Source organism: Macrobrachium rosenbergii, chromosome 7 (assembly GCF_040412425.1).
Source record: "Macrobrachium rosenbergii isolate ZJJX-2024 chromosome 7, ASM4041242v1, whole genome shotgun sequence".
Lineage (NCBI taxonomy): Eukaryota > Metazoa > Arthropoda > Malacostraca > Decapoda > Palaemonidae > Macrobrachium > Macrobrachium rosenbergii.
The window spans coordinates 3,882,444-3,908,751 of NC_089747.1; the positions used below are offsets into that span (position 1 = coordinate 3,882,444).

General features: G+C 36.4%; 4 protein-coding genes across 8 annotated transcripts in view; 2 read left to right on the forward strand and 2 right to left on the reverse strand.

Moving 5' to 3' along the window:
• LOC136840030 (uncharacterized) overlaps nucleotides 1-3,271 on the reverse strand; it is a 318,614-nt gene extending 315,343 nt beyond the window's left edge. For all 4 annotated transcript variants that reach the window (XM_067106332.1, XM_067106334.1, XM_067106335.1 and 1 more), the window contains exon 1: nucleotides 3,185-3,271. In XM_067106332.1, coding sequence (XP_066962433.1) covers nucleotides 3,185-3,262 — 78 coding nt within the window. In that variant the 5' untranslated portion in view covers nucleotides 3,263-3,271. The remainder of the gene's footprint in view (nucleotides 1-3,184) is intronic.
• On the forward strand, nucleotides 816-6,239 carry LOC136840028 (uncharacterized). The gene is made up of 6 exons (XM_067106330.1): nucleotides 816-891; nucleotides 1,623-1,784; nucleotides 3,552-3,719; nucleotides 4,104-4,213; nucleotides 4,397-4,528; nucleotides 5,643-6,239. Exons 2-6 carry the CDS (start codon nucleotides 1,781-1,783, stop codon nucleotides 5,808-5,810), a joined length of 582 nt encoding a protein of 193 aa, XP_066962431.1. The 5' UTR covers nucleotides 816-891; nucleotides 1,623-1,780; the 3' UTR covers nucleotides 5,811-6,239.
• A 463-nt stretch (nucleotides 6,240-6,702) lies between these two features.
• On the reverse strand, nucleotides 6,703-18,263 carry asrij (OCIA domain-containing protein asrij). 2 transcript variants are annotated; one of them, XM_067106328.1, is made up of 6 exons: nucleotides 18,080-18,263; nucleotides 15,943-16,066; nucleotides 15,254-15,437; nucleotides 13,985-14,127; nucleotides 12,224-12,352; nucleotides 6,703-11,209 (listed from the first exon to the last, which is right to left on the reverse strand). In XM_067106328.1, exons 1-6 carry the CDS (start codon nucleotides 18,158-18,160, stop codon nucleotides 11,073-11,075), a joined length of 798 nt encoding a protein of 265 aa, XP_066962429.1. In that variant the 5' UTR covers nucleotides 18,161-18,263; the 3' UTR covers nucleotides 6,703-11,072. The 2 variants fall into 2 exon arrangements, with proteins under 2 accessions (XP_066962429.1, XP_066962430.1); XM_067106329.1 differs by lacking the exon at nucleotides 18,080-18,263 and adding an exon at nucleotides 17,127-17,291.
• A 2,873-nt stretch (nucleotides 18,264-21,136) lies between these two features.
• Nucleotides 21,137-26,185, forward strand: LOC136840029 (uncharacterized). The gene is made up of 7 exons (XM_067106331.1): nucleotides 21,137-21,271; nucleotides 21,993-22,242; nucleotides 22,954-23,157; nucleotides 23,838-23,980; nucleotides 24,466-24,648; nucleotides 25,247-25,397; nucleotides 26,024-26,185. The coding sequence occupies exons 2-4, from the start codon at nucleotides 22,063-22,065 to the stop codon at nucleotides 23,931-23,933; spliced, it is 480 nt and encodes a 159-aa protein (XP_066962432.1). The 5' UTR covers nucleotides 21,137-21,271; nucleotides 21,993-22,062; the 3' UTR covers nucleotides 23,934-23,980; nucleotides 24,466-24,648; nucleotides 25,247-25,397; nucleotides 26,024-26,185.
• The last annotated feature ends 123 nt before the right edge of the window (nucleotides 26,186-26,308 follow it).

The following is a 26,308-nucleotide window of genomic DNA, read 5'->3' on the forward strand; positions in this document are numbered from 1 at the left end:
TTGGAGGAAAGCCGTTGAATTGTGACGAATGGGCGGTGAAAGACTTAGGTGGATGTGACCTGTGGTTTATCTATTTCTGCATTCCCTCCTGTTACCTCTGCATATTAAGCATTTGTAAGAAGAGCAGGTATGACGATGAAAGAATGCCTACGTGTATGATTAAATGTAGCAAGGAGAAATCAAGGTGTAATTCATGATTATCCCTCTTTCTGCTATACTTTTAATTATTCATTCTACGCTTTGAATTCACAAGCCTGTCCTAGACTTCGTCTACATGCTTGCAAAGGAATGACTGAAGTTCGTACACGGTTCATTCTGATTGGGGGATGGTGAGAGAAACTGCAAAATGAGTGAAAGAGTTATGAGAATGTTTGCAAGTGGAGAAAGTTATAAGGGTAAATGGCAACCAGGAAGATGGAGCAGTGAATTTTAGTATAAACGGTGAGAGTATAGTAGTAGATCCAAGATCAAGTGAAATGTACCTCGACAGATATTCCCCATAACAGCTCAACCTCGTGGAGAGAAAGGTTTTTATTTCTTTCCGAAATTGGATTAAATTTATCAGGAAAATTTATCCTACTATATGTAGGATATGTGTGTATATCACTTAATCCGCACGTGTTACTAATTTAGCTTTTGTTCAGCTGACAAATTCACAAAATAGTGATTAGTCAGCTAATTCAGCACTGAAAAGAAAAGGCGCTTCGCATCTCAAAAGAGATTTTAAGATATACTGAGAGAGAGAGAGAGAGAGAGAGAGAGAGAGAGAGAGAGAGAGAGAGCTTAGGAGGAGAGAGAGAGAGACAACCGAGACTCTTTTGGAAAAGGGAGGTAAAAGCTTAGTCCGCTGATAACCGCCGTAAGCTTGTCATCACCACCTCTGGACCGTAGGTGAGTCACTACCCATCATTTTTGTCATTTTTGCCTCATTGAGATTACTGTCTCAGTAAGTTTGTAATAATTGTTGCAGAAATTACTTACATATAGACAGCTAGATATGTATGTACTTTCTGGGCTTACATATTTCGGTAGTACCAATGGCCTGGGATTTTAGTTGACATTAGACTAAGGAATAGGATCAACGGTTTCGTTTGCTGTGCTTTTGAGGAATTGTTGTCACCTCTGACTTACAGAAAATGGATCATGAAGACCGCTTTTTTTGTATTTTTTTTACTTCATAAGTTTGCATTCTAGATGTAACTATCATGTATTATGATTGAGCATTGCTGTTGTGTAGGCCTACATACGATGTACACTAACGACATCGCGTATGCTCACACAAAGAACACAAAACACCCATATATTGCAGTATATATATATATATTATATATATATTATATATATATATATATATATATATATATATATATATATATATATATATATATATAATTATAACATTTACTAGCTCTCATAACCGGGTTATACCTTCCCTTGACCGAAGACATTTTTCTCTAGTAAATAACGCAACAGCAGCAATCAGGACAACAACAAATATGACAATAAAGTTGATAACAACGACACCTGTTTCCCATGTTGAATCCAACGTAGGTACCTAGACAGTCTTTTACTTAATCACTATCAAAAATATCGCTAACCCACTTAACCCATTTTACGAACAGGTTTCGAGAGACAATGGAGTCCCGTCGCAGGCGAATGGGGATGACGCTGGAAGGCGTCGTTATCGTGATGCTGATGGTGGGAGTTCCAGCTCCGCGTCGGCTGGAATGGGGAGGATGGGAGGCGGGGAGGAGGAGGGGGTGCCCTTCCTAGCATTCTTATGGGTCAGTACAATTTTATTTTGTCTTTGGGAGTGCTTATTATTATTATTATTATTATTATTATTATTATTATTATTATTATTAGTTTGGCAAGAATACATAGTCCCATTTCTAGAATCTCACTAGGTACGCCCGGAGAACTAGTTCTATAGTACGTGGTAAACTTTGGAGTACGGTAAACAAGCTGTAAAGCTTGTTATATATATATATATATATATATATATATATATATATATATATATATATATATATATATATATATATATATAAAGCATTTACGAGATTAATAGTATTCAGTTATTACTTGGCTAAATGCATATTCGAATGTACTCTACGCCATTGAAAGATTCTGCCTGTGTGGCCATAAGCCCCTTTTGGTACCCTTTGCTAAAAATGATAGCAATTGTTTTATATCAAATTAGTTAAAGGATTAACTTGTCCTTATAATATGTTATACAGTATAACTAATAGGTGGCGATCTTTTGCTCCAAGACAAGCATGAACGTTTTCACTTGTGCTGAGGCTAATCTCTGGTATCAAAATAGTACACATTAACCACAGCAAAATTGAAAACATTCATGCTCGCCTTGGAGCTAAAGATCGTCACCTATTATCTATACTGTACAGCATATTACAACGACAGGTTAAACCTTTAACTAATTTGATATCAAACAATTGCTATCATTTTTAGCAAAGGCTAGGCCTATAATGCGTAAGGTGCCAAATTAGGCTTACGATCACACAGGCAAAATCTTTTAATGGCGTAGAGTACATTCGAATATGCATTTAGCCATGTAATACACTTAATACTATTAATATCGTAAATACATTTCTCACTTAGTATGCTTATAAGACGATTACCAGTTTCCTGAAGATTTGGTTAATAAACTAGAGCCTACATGTTATAAGCCTAGTTTATTTTCAAAAACCTGGCTTTACAATCAGTAAAGCAATGTTTCGTTCCTAATATGTATTACATAACATATTTATAATTACACTAGGTAATCGTGTTTCTGTTGTACTAATATGATAACGGCATTTTACAAAATCAAAGAAGAACAATTTTATTAAGCAAGATGGAATGAGTCACCTCTGCCAACGACTATGAGACTAAATGTTTGGGAACAAACTGTAGCTTGTGCGTCTAGGCGGTTGGATAAAGTAATTGACAGGTGAATTTTACACTAAATACCGAGAGAGAGAGAGATCCCGAATATCTACAGAACTTCATTGGACTAGGCCTAGGCTAACTTATTTAATGGCCATACTATAATTAAGAAGCTTTGGCTGGAAGCAAGTTTATGTTATTGGTCTTTTACTTTAATGTCAAAACCTTTTGCAACGAAACAACGAATTTCTTATTCTATCTTTGCAATAGATGAACTGATGCGTAGACTGCTTACCTCCAACAAAACCAAACTTAAAAAAAGGTAAACTTTGGAGTAACGACCAACGACGGTGTAAACGTCATCACGGTTCATGGAAGACTGAACGAGGTGCCACCCATCAAGGCCTGGCCTTGACCTATAGACCTATATAGGGAAGATCCAAAAATGGCCCCATATGACAACTAAATCTTATGGCACGCAAAAGAAGAAAGTAGAAAACATTGTAAGGTGTCTAAACTTTGCATTCAAACATTTATATTTTTTCGTTATAGTGAGAAACCTGAAGAGCACCTTACTGTAGACCAAAAGATGAGAAACAATTGACTGTGGGCATTGTACCTGTACATCTTAGCCCAAATACTTTTTTTTTTTGTCTTAATAGGCACTGACCCAGCATGTGGCACGATGCCTTATGGAGAGTGTCAAATTCGCCTTGAAAAGTGTACAGAAGTCAAGGGCTTGACGCAAGGAACTTCAGGCCCCGTGAAGGATGTCTTCGACTGCGCCACCCTCCAGGGAATACCCAAAACACAAGTTATTGCCGTCCTGCGTAAGTATCCTTCACAGTAAGGCGTATATTGCGCGTGGATTGCATTCCGGACGTTTCACTTTATCTTTCAATGTCAACTTTGCAAGGGCTGGCCACGTTCTAGCTTGTTTTTATGGAGCTTATGTTAAATATCAGCAGTCGACACCATTGTAACCTATGGTGGGTACCTGCATTATCTACCAACAATCATGATTGGCTTCAACAATATCGGCTGTAGATATTTAACGTCAGCTCAGAAAAACGACCTAGATGACGGTTTCATTTACAGATCCACTAATCATAGACGAGCAAACTTCGCGTTAATACCTGTACAGGTATAATCGTAAATTAATCATCTGGTTGATTTTTAATCCTGAGTTGCTTTTCCCTCTCTCTCCCTCCCAGCGGCTGCCTTTTCATCAGGCCAGCCAGACACCATCATGGACAGAGTAGTCATCAACGATACAGCTGCAGCCACACGGTTCCGCCGGTGTGTCCTGACAGCAGCTGGGGTGGTGAGTTATCTTAGCGTAGACAACTTGCATTTTACCTTTTAGGCCTACTTACTGAGAACCCGTAGACATGGAATAAAAGCAATATAAAACTTTAACTCTTCCATTCTGCAGATGTGTATATGAACATCTGTAAGCCTACATGTCCCTCTAAGCACCTTTTCATATTTTCACATTATCCTGCAGGTTACCATGAATGGCACCCTAGACAGAACCTCTCTGATTTCCAAACTCCACATGAAGACTACTGTCCACCCTTTGCTAATGGACGTCGTATCAAAGGGCATCAATGACTGTCCAGAACCACCCAACTTGAAGGTGAGGTCTTTCTGTCAAATCTCTTTTTAAAGATTTGTAAAAATAATACCATATTCAGCTGCAAAAATAACTAGATCCGCTTGGTAAAAATTTGAGAATAAACAAATATGGATTACAAATTTAGCTATATTGTATGATCATTTTTAATGGACAGGGTGATGGTACACTATTTAAGGCTTGAGCCTCAGCCCACTTACAACCAACTTCCAACAGGGCCAGTTCTTGTTTGCCAATGACATGCATCTTGTCATAAACTGCTTGCTAGATTTTGCTGAAGGAAAGTCCTGTTCTAATCCCACGTTTCAAAGATTAGAAGCTTAATTATTCATAAGTATCTGAATAAAAAAGTTAGTTCAGTTTCTGAAACAAAATGATACTGACTGATGCAGCAAGTCATCTTGATTATTGAGACACGAACACCTACTATAGTTAGCACAATGAAAACATTTGGGAGAAAAACTCTCTATCACAAGAGTTCATAAATGTTCTGAAGGGTCCACAATAATATAAATGTTAAAGGCTTGTGTAAAATTTTTATAAAAGCTTTCGAACCCTTCTCTGGGTTCATCTTCATCTTTTGGCTGAAGATGAACCAGAGAAGGGTTCGAAAGCTTTTATATTTTACGCGAGCCTTTAATTTATATTATTGTGGACCCTTTAGAACAATGAACACATTCATTGATTCTTCTTGAAAATCTTGAATTGTGAACTGTATAATACAGAAATAAATGGAATATGGCTAACAAACATTTTTTCATAAAAACCAAAATTAATTTACATTCTTCAGAAATGTTGGAGTCTGCATAAAACAGTAAACCAACAAAACTGGACTTCTATACTTCACTCTACATACATAGGCCTACAGCTGCACTATTACTGAGTATCCCACTTTGCAAGAGTGCCTCTGTAACTTTGTCATGATACTATTTACACCATTCATTCCAGAGAAAATCTATTATACCAGCTCTAAGAGTTAAAAATGATTCAGTGGTCTGGTAAAATGAATAAAAACGCATGTTTATTATCAACATTACTTTCACAGCTTTTGAAAGGTGCAAACTTCTATCCACATTCAAAATGTCATGTTTTTAACATATTCTCTTTGTCTTCTAAGGTCGCACAATTCATGGCATGCGTCCGTAAACATTGCGTCCAGAATATGCCCGAGAGCATTGTTGCGCTTCCTCCGTATGGGGCCTTCAGTGGCGGATCAGACGACAAAGACCACCACAGCAAGAAATGCAAGAAGGGGAAGAAGGGCAAAGGCTGTAAAAAACACTGACGAAGGACAAGAACAGGCATAAAGGACAATGGCACCTAAAACAAAATGTTGTTTAAGGAATGATGTGCGAGATTAAGAACTTGGACCAAAAACCTTCTACAAAACATGCCATAAATATTAGTGCCTTGCTTTTTTGTAGTTCAATACAACAATAACTCACACAAAACCCCAGTATGACTATAATCGATAAAATCTGTACTCATTAGGTTAGTTTTTCTTGAATTGTCAGTGATCAAAATGTATCTAAATATATATATGAACACTGTTATGTATGCTTAGAGAGAGAGAGAGAGAGAGTATGGTATATTTTACATAAATGTTATCCCTTATTTACGAATAGAATTTAAGACAAATACAATTACCTTACTTTTATCAAGCTCTAGCTAATTAAAAGGAAATTAGAATTAAAATAAAATATGCTAAAAAGTACTGTTTGTTTTGGATTTTAATAAAGAATAAAATACTGCATGTGCAGTGCCTTCAAATATTATGCTAGCATTAGTCTCTGTTAACTTTTTACAAGCATAAAAAACCTTTGTTGAGAATACCATAAATATAATTACTCTGTACAAATAAAGAATGGTTTTTAACAATGACTATCAGACGAAACTCCTCCTTATTCCTTTATGTTTCTTTTTACTTCACCTACTTTCCTCAGTGACTAAAAAAAAAAAAAAACACCCAACCCTTACATGGCAGAGAGTATAAAATTCAAGAAGCACTGAATAAGTCACGATGGATCTCTTACCTCCAAACTCTGACAAAGAGGTATCTCTTTCTAATGACCACATTTTTGTTATCCTAAAAGCCAAAATTCTCTGCTAAACATTTCTTAAACTCTAACAATTTTTGAATGACTGAAAGTGCTATTTGAAGGATATAAAAGATCTCATTATCTACAACTTTATTTACAAAACTTCAATGCCTTACAGCACAAGACAGCATCAAGTCTTTCAGGTGAAAATACATATGTACACAGTCTCCCTGAATAAAACAGATAAATATCTAAAATATTTAGGAATTTTCAATGTGGTTTAACATTCATGCCCTCATATGTGCTTAATCTTAAAATATGCACACTAAGACCACCCATATGAGATGGAAGTACCAAGTGAGTGCTGCTGGAGGCTACTGGATTAAAAAGTGACCACAAAAGCAGATGACGCAAAGGCTTGCTAATATCCAGTAAGTAATTCTGCCATTTGTGACCAAACAAGAGACCACTTTGATTACAAGCTGAACAGCTAAGATCATGGGGACTTCACATTATAATAAACTGTACCACTTCTTTCCTTGCTCTTTTTCCCCCATAGGGAGGTAGTGCTGTCAGTGCACCTCATGTGGTGCACTGTAGGTATTACTTAGGGTTGTTTGCAGCGTCCCTTCGCCCCCTAGCTGCAACACCTCTCATTCCTTTCACTGTACCTCCGTTCATATTCTCTTGCTTCCATCTTACTTTCCACCCTCTCCAAAAAATTGATTCATAGTGCAACTGCGAGTCTTTTCTCCTCTTACACCTTACAAACCTTTTTACTGTCTCAGCATTTGGCCTTTGGCCTACATTCTATATTCTATTTTTGCTCCTTTTTCAAAGTAATGGCTCTTGAAACACGACCAAGACAACAAATCTACTCCACGGGAAGATCTGAAACTTATACATGGCCTCCTAAAGATCTTGGACATCCTTGAACTCATTACCAATACATGAATAAAGTTTTAACTACCAAAGATCACACTGAGAAAATAAGCAAAGGCTGGTGCATGCCGGCCAGAAGTTTCTTTAATGCATAATCAATATGCACTCAATATTTTTGAATGACACAAAATAAGAAACCAAAAATAAGAAATGTCTGATATACATTCACCTGTACTTACACCACATGAATTATTAAGACCATGATACCAAAAGCAAGCCTAAGCCATAAGCTGCAATGTCTTTTTTGCAGTGTCTTTTTGAGTTAAGTATGCTCATTTTCCTCCAAAACACTTTACAGCCTTCCTACAATGCTTCTCTCATGCTACACTCTCTTAGTAACACTCAATAACATAAAAATTGCAAAAAAAAACAGTCTGCAATTGCTAAAATCCTTTTGACCACATTGGTGATAAAGCTTATGATCCAATAAATAAGCCAGCATGAAATATGAATGCTGGATGAGCAAGATGGGAACTCATGCTACTAAGGTAGAGTGTCACTACCCATATGGCCACTACAATTGTACTTCTATAGTAGTAGTTATGTCAATTTTGGTTGGTCCACTTTCTCTGCCACTGGAGATTGCATGCCAAATACAGTAAAATAAAAAGTTTGGCTATTAGTGTAAGAACAGAGTGAATTTGTGACAACACTACACATCCAAGTGCTTTAATAAACATAAGCTACAGTGTCCAACATTTAGCCTGAATTCTAGTCGTTTATCTTTGATTACAGTCATGATACCAGCAATATCTATTCTGAAGATGATGTGTTAGCTAACTGTTGTGTGTGGCAATGATATAAGATGGCAATGTAATAGTAAATTCAGTAACTCTGCAAAAAATAAAAAATGCACTGAAAGAAGAATTTTTCATTTGGCTCTTTATCATGAGAATGTCATAAAACGGTATGAAAAAAGTGGTGTCATAATAAAAATATTAGATTAAAAAAAAAGAATGATGAAATATGTAGATCTCTTAATGCCACTAAGCACATTAAAAGTAGTCAACTGAAAGTCAAACTGACATTACAAGAAGCAGTAGTGCAAAATATATAAATACTTAGATTTATTTTTTAAATACTTACCTCTCCACTGCATAGCTTTTACTACTGCTGGCACGGAAGTAAAAGCTACATGATGGAGAGGTAAGGTTTATTTCAAAATTGAGTAATTTCCTGGTAGGGAGGAGTCCCAGCATCACTTGCTGTAATACTACTTAGCTTCCCTCTATAACCAAGACATATATGTATCAATCAGAGAGGATAGAATGAAGATACATGAACTAAAAATAAAGTTTTCATGACTGAGACAAAAATTTGAAGGCTTTTTTTTTTTTTTAAATTCATACACACTAAAACCCTTTCACTTTTTACAAATGAGGGGGATAAAGGACTACTTGTTCCTCTTTGGGGCACTCTTTTACTTCTGTAAAAAGAATAGCTTGTGAGTGTTTGCATGACCTGATACAGTATATTCACATCCCATGTAAATATGCAGAACCCTGCCAGTGAATTAGCCTCATCACAGATGCCAAGAGGAAAAGGTAACACTGGCAAGAAAAATGTTCTTTGCAAAAAAACTTAACCTCATCTTAATTGCACACATAATATAGGACAATTAAAAAGGCACAAGAAACTGACATTTTGAACAATGACTGAAAACAGTAAGTCATTTGTGTGAAATTAGTTACACATTCACTGAAATCTATCAGCAGCATATCAAAATTCGTTAGCACAGCCTGTATCTATTGACAAAGATGACCATAGAAAATATAGTGCTGTAATGTATTTACCGTGAAGAAAATAAGACAAAGAAAATAAACCACTTGACAGAAAATGGAGGTCCATGCAAACCACTCGATACATATGCTCATTATGCAGGAGAAAGTGATAATTTTCCTTGTTTTTAATCACTAATATGGTAATTTATTTGGTTGCCCAAGTACTGAAGTTTTATCATATGCGGGTTTGTAATTCCTCTGAATGCCACAAAATAAACACAGTGAACCAATAACAACCCACAAAAAGGCACCAAGAGTGTACAATTGCTTGACGCTTCTGAAAATATGACTCAGAAGTAATAAACAAGAGAGAGAATCACATGCAAGAATACCCTGTAACAAAAATTCACAACTAATAAATGCAATATATTTGTTTAATCCAATAGTGTAGCAAAACTCTGTTACCATTACAGTATTTATAACTGCAGAGCAGCAGCACCAAACTCAACTGACAAGCTCTTAATAAACAAACATTAAACTGCATACAAACTGATCTTGTTTTGAAGAATGAGCCGATATCCACCACAAATTCACCAACACATAAATGAACAAAAAACAGATTTTAACAAAGGAAGGAAAAACCTATTTTTGATGGCCGCAGTGAGTCCTCAAAGGAGTTACACTCTCATGTTCCCCCCAGGGGTCCATAGGATAGAAAGAATTCTCTTATAGTTGGTCGTGGCCAGAGCAGTGCTTGTTGGTACAGTGATAGAATATAAAGGACTGAGGACAGGAGGGCTTTATCTTCTGTCCTACAACAACTACCTCAGCTCTCTACATCTCATTCGCACAGATGTGGCAACAGCCTGTTTCAGCCATCTTTATAGCCACAGCCATAATGAAAGCAAAAAAACATAATTTCATGTATCTGTCAAAGACCAGACCAAGAAGTAAAGCAAGTGTTTCGACTGATGATACAAGGGGTTCACCTTACTGTAGAATATCTCACCAACCTTAACCATTCCCTTGACAGTTTTATGGGCATCTCAGTTCTCAGTCTACCATTTTTGACCCGGCATAATGGAATTAGCAAAATGTAGGAAGTTTGTCATCACGAGCAAAGCATCAAAAACCCTTGGAACACTTTTACAACATTCTTGCAATTATGTTTAGTGTTTCCATACACTTATATAAATATACAACAATTTATACCATAAGAGAGCATTTCCTCATGACCACTTTAATACAATAAACAGCTTTTGTGCAGCTAAAATATCTCAAAAAACACATCTTGAATCTTCCTATGACTGAATTTATTCCCTTACCAGGGATGATTCAACAGTGATGGTGATTCATTGCAAAATATCTTGTTGATATCTTTAAAGCAATAATAATCAGCAGCTCCCGTAAGTTATTCAACAGAGCTCACTGATTTAACGAAAGACTTTTGATACTGTTTCTAAAAGTTAGAGCTTCTGCAATTAAGCTGACGAGTTAAAAAAATTGATTTGTATTGCTTTACATACCCAATGTCATTTACATTATTTTGTAGCTTACTTGCTTTTTCAGTGCTAATTTCTCACAGATGACCTTGGCAAAAGACTGTACTCTAAACACCACTAAGTAACAAGATAAAAAAGTTATTATAAACACTTCCTGTTCAACTCACTTCTGGCATGAGTAGATTTTAATTTCCTTATACAAGCAATAAAGCAGTAAATCTTTATGAATAGATAAAAATACCAAAATATCAGGAATTCAATATTGCAGTTTATCTACCTTAGCAACCTAGCAACCACTGTCTTTACAGGAGAATTTGAAAGTTAATTTCTATCTATCTATACCTTATTCATACACTTCATCCCCATACTGGTTCCTCTTGACTACTTTGGGAGGAGAAGGCCTTGATGAAGATGGGGACGGTGAAGGCGGAAGAGAATCGCTGGAGGGTATGCTGGAGAGACCGCTGTCCGGAGGTGTGTCTAAAAATACGACAAAATTAACTGAAATATTGCTGCCATAACAATGAGGAAGGTTTGAATCACAAGGAAAACTTTTATCATCCCTAAAAATTTCTGGAGTCATTTTGTGTTTACAACAGGGTTAACCAGGTAACTTAAAATTTTCCGGGCTTAACCCATGCTTCAGTAGATTGATGGTATAACTTGCTTTGAAAAATTCATTGGTCTCAGAAATGAGGCTGAAGTACTTTTAATACTGACAGACTTGGGTTTACAATACGCTGTCAGTAAAATACTCTGAACTTGTATGTTATATATGTGTTTGTATTAGGCCGGTTCATCATCAATAAGGGAGAATTATTTCATACTTTTCGTGAGCCATCAAGAAGCCAAGAAAAATAGCCTTTGTTTTGTGATAATTAGTTTTTATGGGGAATTGTGACAATCAATTGTATAACATACAGTCACATTCTGTAATCACATTTGCAGAACAGACATACATTAATAAAAGTACTGCATAAGGATAATTAGGGAGGTTAAAGATGTTACCTACTAGGGGTATGGGCTTACCCTACAATACCCTCCCAGGATGAAGGATAAAAACTGATTAACTGAAAAATTACAACAGTGTAGTATGTGCAAAAAAAAAATTCCTTCGGTAATAAATACATATGCCATCAGCCATGGGCTCTTTTGGCTTTTAAAACATCTGAGAACTTAACAGACTAAGTGCATTTCAATAACTGGACAAGGAATACAAGTAGTCTAAATGACTAGTGCTCTCAAAGTAATAAGGAAAACAAGGGTCTAAGACCAGCGGTATGTAGCTTCCAGTGAGATGTCATACAAGTGAACACTAACTGCAAATGACTTCCCACTGCTTGCCACATCTTTACTGATCAAAGGTCAATAATGAATGAGTGATCTTTAAAATACCATGGTTGTTAATGACAGATTAATACAAAATACTGAGCAAAATATTTTTTTGGCATACAAATCTTATAATATCCAACTATTTCAATATCGTGGCAATACCTGAAAGAGGTCTCCGATATTTCTCAGCCATTCTGTTGACGTACTCCTCCCGGTTCTGACGACGTAACTCTTCATAGGATGTATAGTGCTGGGGTGAAGTGGTGTTGATTTCAGTGTAAGGATTCAAAGCTGTAAAATAAATAATTATCATCTATAACCTCAACTGTCAAATGAATTTCCTGTTTCCTCACCAATGATATTACAACAGTCAGCCACCCCGTTTTACAATTTTATATAAAATAATTCTTATCATCAGTTATCTGTTAACTGTATGGAAATTTAATCTAGTAATATTCTGCTCAATGAAGATCCCATTCCAGTACAAAAAGTCTTAAAAATACTGAAATGTTTAAGCTGACATGCACTCATGAAACTTCTACAAGAGTCATCCTTACAGAATAACTTCAGTAGCACAAACAAAGAGCACCCAAATTCTTTAACGCTACAGCTCCAAGCTGTAATTCTTCTTATATTTCACTTTTCATTTATAAATTTTGATCTTTTCCCAATTATCTGGCAAACTTCTCTAACTATACCTAACTCATACCAACCTCTCATTAAAGAACAAATTTATCCCGCAATTCCTGTAAGTCTAGGAATGTGACTTAAGTCTTTTCAAATGACAGAACAGTATACCACTACTACTAATCACGATAATAATATAATATGAATGAAACAGAAACTTGAGGAAGTCTGAAATGTTAAAAGTTTTCTAACAGCAACAAAATACTTGTTGGGTATCAGCAACTATGGTTATTTTCAGTAGAAAGTCAGCAGTCACCTTAGTTAAATTTTGTTAAGATCTTATATTTCAAGAGTAAAACCAGTCTTAATCCAGAACCATGGATGATCTTAAGAATGCCAAGTCTCCAAGCAGTATTTTATGTATTTTCAAGGTTCAAAATAAAATTAGGATATTAAGCCCCACAGAAAGTACTTATAAATAAAGGCAGTGAACAGAAATTACTTTACAGTAAGATCTACATGCATTTGCCTGTTATCATGCTGAGAAGGTATTAATATAAATCTCTTTTCCACATACTAACCAAGACTTGCACTGACCATCTCTTCCATAATACAGTACTGGAGATAATTTGTTCGTAACTTGCAGCTATGTTTGTTTTTCTTAGCTTAATGTTTCAGAAGTTTTCCAAGTGTTCAGGGAGCTTTCCTGTCTAACTTGATGTGTTCCTGAGTCATTATTAGACTTAATTTTTAAGGTGCTCTTCAGCATTGCCTTGACTTAAACTTTTATAATCAATGAGCAAGATTTCATTACCATATAATGAGGGTTTGTCAACATTAGTTTGTGCAACCACGGAGTTATCACAGACTGAAATCATCAGCTGTAGTTAGTAGTGTGATCTCCATAATCTTGGGTTAGACCACTCTCACTTGGTAACCCTGCAGATACCAAATGTACTCGTGAATGTACATATAGTAAATCCCTATGCTACATTACAGTATATAAATGCACTGTGAATAAGATAAAAATATACAGTAGTGTTTATCATAACAGCAGAAAAAATACATCCTCTATTACTACAGTGGTGTTTAATAAAGTTATCTACATTATAAAAAGTAGTTTAACCACACCATTTTAAATTTCTTACCTCTCCTAAGGATGATAAAAAATGCAGTACATTAAAGTACACGAAAAAAACATGCTGTACAATCACTAACACTGTACTGTACTAAATTGTCATTAATACTATCATTAAACAATAGAAAGAAGATATACAGTACAGTAATGATACCTACATTCAGTAACACCTCGCTCATAATCGTCCAAACCCTCATTATGGAAGTCTGGCCTGAGGTCATCAAAAATTGGTTGACGGGGATGTGGAGGCTCAGAGTCGCTCGATGGCATGGCTACTGTAAAACCTGGCTCCATAGACAAGCTGCAAATAAAGTTATTATGTAAGTCACAGTTCCTCTTAGGAGTGTTTTATTTGAAACCTGGAAAATGGAACTCTAAAAGTTTCAAAAATTCAAGAATTTTATAAGAAACCTAGAAAATAGAACCCCAAAAGCTATACGCATCTTTCATAGACTTCAATAATGTCACAATATAATGTGACTGATTCAAGTACAGAATGGATGAAGATTAAGTTACAGAATGAGAGTAAAGGAAATTGGAGAAAAAAATGCTAGGGGAATTTTAGGTCACACTTCTGAAACAAGAAAAATTTTAGCCTGAAAATTCCATATTGTTGCCACATATCCCAGCAGCCTCTTCCATAGCAATCATGCTTCACCTTGGTGTACGTTCCTAAGAGCAAGAGGGCTAATGTGGGTAATGTTTTAGTTTCTAGGCAATACCTGTTGGGATGCATCATCAATCATGCAACTCAACCATACCCTCAGCAAAAGAAATTTCATTCTTCCAGATAATGCTTTTCTCACTGCCTCTTCAGTTAGCAAGATGAACTACCATTCACCAACCCTACAGATTTTATTCAATGTACCCTATAATGAAAGGCTTGTAAACTCTTTGGGCACATGAATAAACATTAAAGTTACTAATAGATTTCATCTTAGAATAGGTACTTTACTGAGTGGCAGAGGTCTAACAAACTACATTAGATGGAATGATGGGCTATTTCATCAAGGCAATGGCTTAACATTACTCGATAAAAACTGCTAATGCTCCACCAGTAGCCTTATCAACTTCCTAAAAATGGGAATTTTCAGTGTGGTAGCCTTTATCAAGGTGAGCTGTTCAGTGAGTGTTGGAAATTAGGCAATAAGCCTTATCAACATTCTAATGTCTAAAATGTGAACAAGTGGTTTCATTAAACCAGTCTACCTGTGACCAAGTGGTCTCATTATACCAACCTACAAATATATAACCTTTAAAATTAAAACACCTGACAAGTACATCTGACATAATTCACTCTTGTAAATATATCAACAGAAAGTAATCCTCCCCACAAACACAAGCAAGCATTATTCCCTGTATGGTTTAAAAAAAATGGTAGGACAAATTTCTTTTGGAAAATTTACCAGAAACACGGAATAACTTACGATTCTTGGAAACCCATCCTTCCCTTTCGCTTTCGTAAGGCCTCCCCCACAGGGCTGTCAGGAAGTCTCATAAGCTTTTCAGCGCATGCATTCTGATAGGAGAACTTCCCGGCAAAGTATCCAATGAAAGCCGCTCCAAACATTTTAGGAGCATACCCATATCGTTCACTAGTCTTCAAAACACCTGGAACAATGAATGAACGAAGTTAAATCATTGGAAAGGTACAAGTTTTTCAGTTACGCATCTCATTTATTTCTGGAAGAAAGCTTCACAAAAATTGTTCAAAAGTTGTTCAAGTATTTTTTTGCCACTGATACAAATCACTGATTTACAAATGGGTCTTTCTATCTTAATGGTCTGACTAATAACAGCCCCTCATGAACACAAAGAGGGTTAGGCAGAAAATGTGAGACTCCTATGTAAACCCAGTGAGCAACTATGTGATGTATTTACAGGTTTGGAGTAAAGCCCAAGCTGAAAACTAACACATTAGATGCATCAATTGGATACACTGTACGGTAACTTGTTACCTTCCTGGATGCTGACTGACCAAGTCCCAGAAATACTGATTGTCAATGCTAACAGTTCTAAAGTGAACAATGAAAATGTACACAATTTGAGCTATAGCAACAGTTCTGGTGAGGCTAACAAGAAGAAGTCAGACCAAAAAATTATGTGCTCAACATACCTTTCCTCATGGCTAAGTAAGCTGCTGTTGTAAGTGCAGCAGCCATGGGCACACAACGGTAATAAAACGATTCAATGTTACATTCTCTAAGCACACGCAATTCTTCCTGGTTGAAAACTGGTTTCTGTAAGAGGAGAAAAAAAGCAAAATTTACAAAAATAAGTTATGGGCAAGGTAAAACCTTCATTTTTTATGCCAACACAGCCAGGTTACAAGCAGGCAAACAGTACTGAATGTCGGCTAAAGATACCCAAAACACAATTGTGCTATCAATGCATGAAACTTTCCACATTTTCCCATGACAAAAAAATTTGCACCTAACACTATTATTTCACAAACTTTCCTTACCTCTTGTATTCACACACATTAAACTACCATAGAGACAGAGTATACCCTCTTCCAAGGCCTACTTCTATACCAAACCAGTCATCACCTATCTAGTTCACTTTTCTATCATCAAAGGATGATTACTCTAAACAGCTTATCTTCTAAACCATATATCCTCAACATTCAAGGTTTCCCTAGATCCATGTACACATCAGACTGTATTTTCCATGCATTCCCATACTTTAATCATAAACATCATTTTATTCTTATTGTATTATCTATTAAAGTGACTCTTCCTCAAAATACAAGTTGTAAAATATATGCTTTGTACATGAAACCATCATTAGGCATATAGGCCTAGGCTAAATGTTTGTGTTTTGCAGAAAATGCATGAAACACCAGTGCTGCTGAGTTCCAACGGATCATCTAGGTCTAAAGCAGGAAAAGAACAGCAAGGAGTGATTTGTCAAAACAATATTGGTCCAAAGATAGGCCTAGCCTACAAACCTCAAGATGAGCATTCCTTCATAATGTAGCCGCAATCCCACAGTTTAGAAGTCCAAATTCACGGCATTACGTAAAATCAAGATCAGAACACAGATTTATCAAATATTTGTTAAATCATGGAAAACAATGAATAAATGCGCAGTTTATCTGCTTACAGAAGCAGAGATTGTAAAAAAACAAAGGGAATAAACGGGGAACGTAAATGAACAAAAACATGTCTTAGGGGATACAGACCCATAGAATCTTGAGAAAATCATAAATCTCTGCCTCTGTAAGCAGATAAACTGCTCATTTTTCAGATTTATCAAAAAGTGGCTGCTGACGAGCAAGAGCCCGTGCCAGGTTCCCACCTGGTCCCTGGTTCCTAAGCGCTCACTCCACAAACACAGTTGCGGCAACACTAAACTATTCGCGTGAGGTGCAGAGCTTTATTCCCTTTGTTTTTCTACAATCTCTGCTTCCGTAAGCAGATAAACGGCTCATTTCCTAGCGAATATACTTCTGTTTGCAGATCTGTTGAAAGAAGCTGGAAATAGGGTAAATATATTAGCTTTTGTTTTTACCTTTTCAACTGTTTTTTTTCTACACTTTTAGGGGTTCTGATACTAGCTCATCTGTTTGTTGTCGGGTTAAATGGGAATGTCCCTTCATGTTAGTACTGGCCCGGGGGTTGGGTACACATTAACAAGGCACTTGCAGTAAGAATTCAAACAGACCCTCTGTCTTCAGAAGATCTCCCCTTGTTGAGGACTTCAGATTACAGGCTAATTAGACCGAGGCCAAAAATTAAAGGTAAATAATTAGCCTAAACACTGCAGAAAGCAAAGTATTGGCGTTCAAAACACAAAAGAAACTAATTTGGACCATTAGAAGTAAGCCTATATAAGCAAAACAAAATACAGGTTAAAGATATAACAAAAAACTGGTTGAACTAGCCTAGACTAGGCCGGAGGCTAGGCTACTCTACGAGACCCAAAACCAGCATGTGCGAATTACTTGAGTCACCACCGTAGGCCTCAAGATTTATACATTAGGCTATTGTATAGAAACAAATGAACTGCAGAGACCTACCAACTATTTTGTGGTAGAAAATATGTATTACCGGCACACTCACTAATAAAATAGCTTAGCTAAGTCTCAATAAACAAATAAAAACACCGTTACACCTAACACTGATCTACGTAAGCTGACTGGACCCAGTTTAGGTAACTTGCGAAAAACGAGCCTTAAGAGGTCACTCTTTTTGCCCAAATTAGGCCAAGATACATTTTAATATGTGTACTTAAAACATAACTAGACTTACAAACTGCTGTTCTTGCGTGGGGGCTCCTGTAGGAGGATATCCCTGTTCATTGTGCCGTATTCCCTGCTCGGTGGATGTCATGTTTACAAACTCGCATTGCAGTTTTGCAACTTCGTCTGCCCCAGTTTCTTCTTCTTCCCGAGTCTTAACGCGATCTTTAGGCACCGGAACGGGAAACTCGACGTCAAGTTTTTGCTTAAACAAGTATACAGAGCTTCCTATAAATAAAAAAAGAAAGTATATTCATTTATAAAGTGGAGTACAAACAAGGGCAGAAAGAATGGATAAAAGCAGTGAAGAACACAAGCTATTTGACAGCCAATCCGACCGGGGCCGTTAACTCAAACTCACTTTTTTTTTTTGCTTAAGCAATTATACAAAGCATCCTATAAATAAAAAAAAATAAGAAGCACATTCATTTACAAAGCGAAGAACAAACAAGGGCAGTTAAAAGAAATAAAAATGATGGAGAACACAAGATATTTACGTAGCCAATTCGACAATGAAAACAAACTTCAAGACAGGAAATGATAGATAAGACCAACGGGTTAGAAAAGCATCGCCTACGGAATCAACACAGAATTATTAATTTGTCTTGTGTACGGGGCCAATATTGCAAATTTGGCGAAGTAATAAACTGACAAACTACTAAAACCACAAAATGGAGTTACTTGTCCACGGCGAAATAAAGAGATGCTAAAAAAATAAATACTCTGGCAATGTCAAAGATAAACAAGTGGAAGTCCGTGGAAATGACTGAATATTATAACGAGTGGGACAAAGGGCACGTCGAATACAGAAATGAATGTTTAAACAAGACAATGGAACTCTAATAAAAAGATGAGTAAGAAAACCAAGAGAACTTAAGATTATCAAGAAACAGGAAAACATCTTTAAGGAGGAACAGTTACTCAATATTTTTAAATCAGTGTTACGACGCGATGCTGATCTAAGGGAAATTCTGTTTAGCTTTTATTTTAGCAAATTGTTTACGCTAATTGTTTACCGGCCTTGACAGTTGAATATTAGTGACAAATACAAACAAACAATCAGTTTCTGGATATATGGAGAAAGATATTCGTCATATTTCATTGTTTTGTTTATAATAGCTAGAAAAGGGAATAAAATATTAAAATTATAGCAATCTAATGAAGAATGCATGTAGTTGCACTGTGATATTAAAAGTAAAAGTTTTTTATGAGGTTATTTTTACGGTTCAGGGATGACGAGATAAAGTAAGATGATTTGATCAAAGATAGGACAGGAAAAGAACCGGAGAACACTGACGAAGCGATCTGGTTAAGAAAAGGAGGGGGCGGTGGGGAAGGGAATGAGAACGATTGATGAAAATGCGATGAGCAATATAAACAAAAATATGACAATATTTCAAGTTACATGTTTTGCCGTGCAGGATACATCACAATAAGAAAATCTCACTTCAGTCCCTTAGAGAGAGAGAGAGAGAGAGAGAGAGAGAGAGAGAGAGAGAGAGAGAGAGAGAGAGAGAGAGAGAGAGAGATTAAAACCTGTACTTTCAAAGAACAAATATCTTCGCGTGAAATATTATCTCGCATCCAAAACAATTCAGACGCCCATTTACACGTCAGCCTAATCTTATCTACATCTGATCCATTTTTCGGTATCTTGCATCGTCTTATCTGGTAAGGCTTTACCCTATCATTAACGATGATACGCCACGTTCTGGCACTGGCTTAACAGTAGACCTTAAATGCGTGGTGTGTGCTGGTACTATTGCATACTTAAACGGGAAATAACCTAGGCCGAAGTCAGTGTTTTCGCCGGAATAGTCAGTCCCTATTTAAGGTTAGTCATTATGATTTAAAGATAGGTTCTCGTACATATTTAGTGGGAATAATCAAGTAGCAGGAGTTTGGTTACTATAATCTAAAGATAATAAACTACTTCAGATGGCAAACATTAGACTCAATCCATATATAATTGCATCCTTTTCTGTTATACTGTTTTTCTGTCAACAAAGCTTCTTCTTCTTCAGTGTCTCACATGACGTTGGTGTTCGCAGAAATTCAGTCTTTGCTATTTCTTGCGTCTTCATAAATTCTGTGGCTATTTAGGCTAGAGGGCTGCAAATTGGTATGTTGATCATTCACTCTCCAGTCATCAAACATACCAAATTACAGCCCTCTAGCCTCAGCAGTTTTTATTTTATTTAAGGTTAAAGTTAGGCATAATCGTGCTTCTGGCACCGATAGAGGATGGGCCACCACCGGGCCGTGGTTAAAGTTTCATGGGCCGCGGCTCATACAGCATTATACCAAGACCACCGAAAGATAGATCTGTTCTCGGTGACCTTGATTATACGCTGTAGCGGCTGTGCAGAAAACTCGATTGCGCCGAAGAAACTTCAACGATTTGTTTACTTGTTTTTTAACTTATTCAGTCATTTTCCACAATAGTCCAAGTAGTGGGGTTAATGAAGAGTTAAGACATTTGGTATAAATTTCCTTTAAGTTATCTAGTTATCTATTTTCATATCCATCAGGATAAATGCCATAAAATGATATTCATGCATGATAGGTGGTAAATATGCGCAATTGTGATAGAAATGAACACAGTTTATGCTAAACTTGGCAAATATGTAAAATTAGCATTAAATTTAAATAATTTGCTTCTAAAAAGTATCACATTTATCCAATTACTGGTTTATGCATTTTCTACAGGTGATAAATTGATCATTCATCCCATCTAATCTATGCCATCCGAATCTGATTTATTGTGAAATTTCAAATCTCGACTCTTTAAGAATCTTGAAGTTCACCTCATCTCCAGGCAATTAACCCCTTCCCAACCCTTTTCTCCACCCACAAGCAGAAAACAACAAAGCAAGCAAAGAAGAAAGAAAACAAGGAAGAAAAACAAGAAAGAGAAAAAGGAACAGGGAAGCGAAAAGAAACAAAAAATGGCAATGTGTCTGAGGAATCTCTCGAGCAGCGAAGACGAGGACCCCGGGGAAAAGAGGAGGGGAGGAGAAGAAGAACAATCCTCGCTGATCAGCGTCGACAGTCCATTCTTCTCCGTTTCCTCGCCAGGGGACTCTGACGTCTTCCTCCAGGAGTCAGCTTTCGGTTCCTTCACTTCGTACGGGGAGCCAGGTAGCGTTGCCTTCCCTGCAACCCCATCCTACTTGAGTAGCAAGCAGTCGTCGTCATCTAGGTTAGAGATTACCTCTCATTTCATTTTTATAACAATGGGGCCTCCTTCCTTGGCCGGGATTCGAATCTAGGCCTAGAGAGGTTGGAATTTGGAAGGCTCTCAAGGAATAGAATCGTATCCTGTCAAGGGAGGGAGACTTATCGTATGTTATTTCCTTTGGGTGTAAGTTATTCCCAGGGTAGCGTGAATTTTATATTAATGGCTTATTTGCTGCTTAAATTATATATACAGTGTATATATATATATATATATATATATATATATATATATATATATATATATATATATATATATATGACTGAAATATTTTTGTTCAAACAGAATTCCATCAAATGTAAGAAGGCCATAAAAATGCCAAAATGTGGAAAATAGAGGGTATATTTCAGAGACAAAACTGTCTCTCTCATCAGGCAAATATTTGCTGAGGAGAGAGACAGTTTAGTCTCAGAAATATAGCCTTTATTTTCCACATTTTGGCATTTCTATGGGCTCCTTTATATTTGATGGAAAAAATTTGTTTAACAGAAAATATTTCAGTCACACAGATATATATATATATATATATATATATATATATATATATATATATATATATATATATATATATATATATGGTTTAATTGTTTACGGTGTTTTCCTCTTCTTTATTCTGCGCTGTTTCTTCTCCTCCTCCTCCTCCTCCCCTTCTCTTCTTCTTCTTCTTCGTCTTCTTCTCATCCAGCATCAAGAGCAGGTCGTCCCAACGCAGCTCGAGTAGCGACAGCAGCGCGTCGACCACCAAGCAAGGAGCGATGACCAAACTCTTCAGGAGGTCCGTGTCCCTCATCGTCAGGTCCCGGAGCGGCATGGAACTCTCTTCGATGGAGTCCTTCGAGTTCAGCAATCCTTTGAGTCAGATCAAAGACAGCCTCCTGCACATTTACCGCACGAACACTTTGCCCCACCAGGGTCTGTGTCGCTTCCACGAGATGGTAGGAGGAAATGAGAGGTTTTCTTTTATTTTTTTTTTTTTTAGTTTCGATTATTTTGACGTTATCTAAAGTCCTAAACTATACAAGAGCAATATTGGTAGTTTGCAATGGAGGCAGGATCCTGCCAGAACGATTTATTTTGGGGGGAAAAATCAGGTCATTATTTTCTAGAGATTAAATGCATCAACAACTTGTATAAAACTGGAAATACGGTTTTTTTTTTTTTTTTGAGTTTCGATGATTTTGACGCTACCTAAAGTCCCAAACTATACGAGAGCAATATAGGTAGTTTGCAATGGAGGGAGAATCTTGCCAGAACCATTTATTTTGGGGGGGGGGAAAAATCAGGTCATGATTAAATGCATTAACAACTTGTATAAAACTGAAAATAATATAATAACTAGGCGATGACTTTAGGTAACTTACATCAGAATTAAAGACGAGATCAGTTAGGCTATTATAAAAGAAAAAAATAAATTAACAAACCAACAAATAAATAGATAAAAATTTAAGTAAATAATTAAAAAACAAAGAATTGCTTTGCGATAGTAATGACTTGTATCTTCGCTTGAACTTTCGAGTTTCCAGTCGCAAACATCCTCAGGGAGACTGAGCTAATCGGCACCTTATTGAAACAAAATTGTCATTTACAACAATAAGTTCAGTCTCTGTGTATTTAGTTATATATATATATATATATTGTTCTCGCAGTTGGCAGAACTGGTGTTCAGTGGCGGAGGGGGTTGCTTCGAGAGGTGGTGGAAGGAGGAGGTGGTTCCAACGGGGACACGAATGTTGGCAGTCATGGTGGCATGTCCCAAAGATGGCGACCAGATAGAGGCGCTGCTAAACTCGTGGCACCTTCTGTACAGGAAGACTTTGCCGTTATTGCAGGCTGCCATGGTGCCTCTCAATGTGAGATTTTTTTAATATTTCCATAAATTTTTAAAAATATTTTTAAACACTCTCGAGGGAACATCTGTTTAAATAGTTTCAGAAATGTTTCATATATATAGCTGTTAATAGCCACTATGGAATTGAGCACACGAAAGCTAAAAGACGCTATTTATTGAATAGTAACTATCTGAAATGACAAATTTCCTTCTACTGTCATGTAGTCTCTGTATCCTTCTGTTTGCTCTTACAGAAGCATCTTTTAACTTACTATTTTCCACACGATTCCATACTGTGAATTTTGCTTCTTTTAGCATTCATGCCACACAGGACGATCAATCTCTAAACTTAAACTATGTCAGTTTGGTAGAAAAACCAAAACCATGAAGAATTTTAATTTTCATGATTCTCTCTCACGATTCTCTCTCTCCTCTCTCTCTCTCCTCTCTCTCTCTCTCTCTCTCTCTCTATATATATATATATATATATATATATATATATATATATATATGTATGTATGTTATGTATTTGATTTTCTATCAAACTGATATTGTTTATTGTTGAGGCTAACTGTCCTTGGTGACATGAATGCCAAAGTAAACAAAAATTAAAAATATGTATGTCCATAATATATATATATGTATATATATATATATGTACATATATATATGTATATATAAAGGTGTGGTTTTTCTTTGTAGACCATAAACGTAAGAAAGGACGTGCTAGAGGCCTTCCGGGACAGTGTCTTGCCCTACTCTGGAATCAAGACAGCTCTCAAATCTGAACCCCAATGATGAAGGAGAGGCGGTGGAGACTGAAGCAAATGATTCTGATACTGGCGGTAAAAATCTGTATATATATATATATATATATACATATATATATATATATATATATATATATATATATATATATATATATATATATATATATGACTGTAAAATGTTTTCTGTTAAATGTGTTCTGTTAAACAGAATTCCATCAAATATATGAGTTTATAAAATGAAAATGTGGAAATATAGGCTATATTTCCTCAGAATAAACTGTCTCCCTCCTCAGGCAAATTTGTCTGAGGAGAGAGACAGTTTAGGCTCTGAAATATAGCCTTTATTTTCCACATTTTGGCATTTTTATGGGTTCCTAATATATATATATATATATATATATATATATATATATATATATATATATATATATATATATATATATATATATATATATATATGTGTGTGTGTGTGTGTGTGTGTGTGTGTGTTTGTATTTATTTATATATCACATATATATACTGTATGTATATATATATATATGTGTATACTCTACCTGCAGAGACTAGGTCCATGCCAGTGTCATCTGACCCGCCGGGAGGAAAGGAGGTCCCAAGACGAGAATAAGGTAGACTTTACGCTCGGCCCCTCGGGTCCACTGGAGCCAGTCCCTGAAATGACAACTTCGAGTAATAACTTCGACGTTGGGCCGTCCTTACCCTCGCCCTGGAATGCCCCTAGGATTGTAAGGAAATATCCTTTTTTTTTTCTTGCAGTTAAATGTCTTATAGTTATTTATTTGTAGCGTAAATAAAACGATTCCAAAGCCAGTTTAACTAAGGAAGGTTGGATTCAGGAAGGGATTATGGCCGTAAAATATCTACCAAAACAAATTATTAAATTGTGCCTGGAAAAGGCTCAGTAGAAACAGCTACCCCGACTGGGGATTAGGCTGTGAAGAAGGACTGTAACCGAAAGGACGATTGTGCTAGGAATCGTGGTTGTGACGCCAGGAAAGCATTTTGACGCACTTGCCAAGAATTATAATTCGCTTGACATCACGCAATAAATGAGAATTTTTGAAAGTTGGCGCTCATTAGATTGTACAATCAGACTTGGTGATTCTATCATAACACTATTTTTAGAATCTAACGTTCAATATTACGAATGTTAATGGAAATATGCTCAGCATCGTTCTGTGCGCATCAGTAGACTCACGCTTATAAGAAATTCTATTGTGTGCACATATATATACATAAAATTTCTTACAAACATGACTCCAAATGACTTTCCTGTTAACGACATCTGCATTCTGAGATATTTCACATTTTTCCTCGATCCAGAACGAGCTGGTTTACCTACTCATGGACGAGAGAGGGGACGAAAGGACTGGAATCTCACCTTCACAGCTGGAAGAGATCCTACACCTCCACCATGGACAGGGAGACAATTTGCAGTTTAATATCAAGCTTTCCAGTCTTCAGCGTCAAGAGAGTGGGTAGCTTTATATTAATAAAAGTTACTTTATAACAATTCTACATGTTTTCTTAATGAGGGCATATTCGATTTTAAAATATATTAGATTTCTCGTGATAACTTATTTTCTATGTAAGGAATGTATTAGCTTTATAGCAAGTTACAGTAGGGTGTGTGTTACCCATTTTCTATACACAAGCAGAATGCCAAGCATTGTCTGGGAAGAAAAATAGCACAGTTGTTATTAATGAAGCCATGTTTTGCTTAAAAACTATTTAATTTCTCTTTATTAGTTATCTGCTATGTAAGAAATATAGCAGCTTTCAACCACGTTTATAGCAGTGGGTGCTTCCCGTTTTCTATACACAAACAGTATGCCAAGAGTTGTCTGGGCTGAAAATAGCAATAACTAGTCCACCGCAGTTCTACAGAAGGCATATCTCTTGAAAAACTATAGGATTTATCTCCTATGTAAGAAATATAGTGGTTTTCCACCACGTTTATGGCAATCTAGTGGCCATGCACTTAGCTACAGAGAGATCCATTCAATATAAATAGCATATTTGATAGGCCTAATGACAGTTCGATGAATAGCTCGTATTCTTCACAACTTTGTCCAAACAATTCCTTTTTTATTTTTTCAGGAGTTCCTTCGCCAGGACATTGGCTCACGAGGAATCCTACAAGCGTTCACTCCTTAGAGGAGCTACTGAGGTCTGCTGCTTCTAGATGAACGCTGGATAAAAATATTTCATTGTTAAAAGATATTTTGTCATTGAATGTTAATAATAAAAGACTCTTCTTCAGCCTTGAACTGATCTTATCTGGAAATTGTTATGCTCGTCTCTTGTACACTGAACTGAACAGACAAAATATCTTTCAGTTCTGGGTCGTTTAATGGAGAGAGAGAGAGAGAGAGAGAGAGAGAG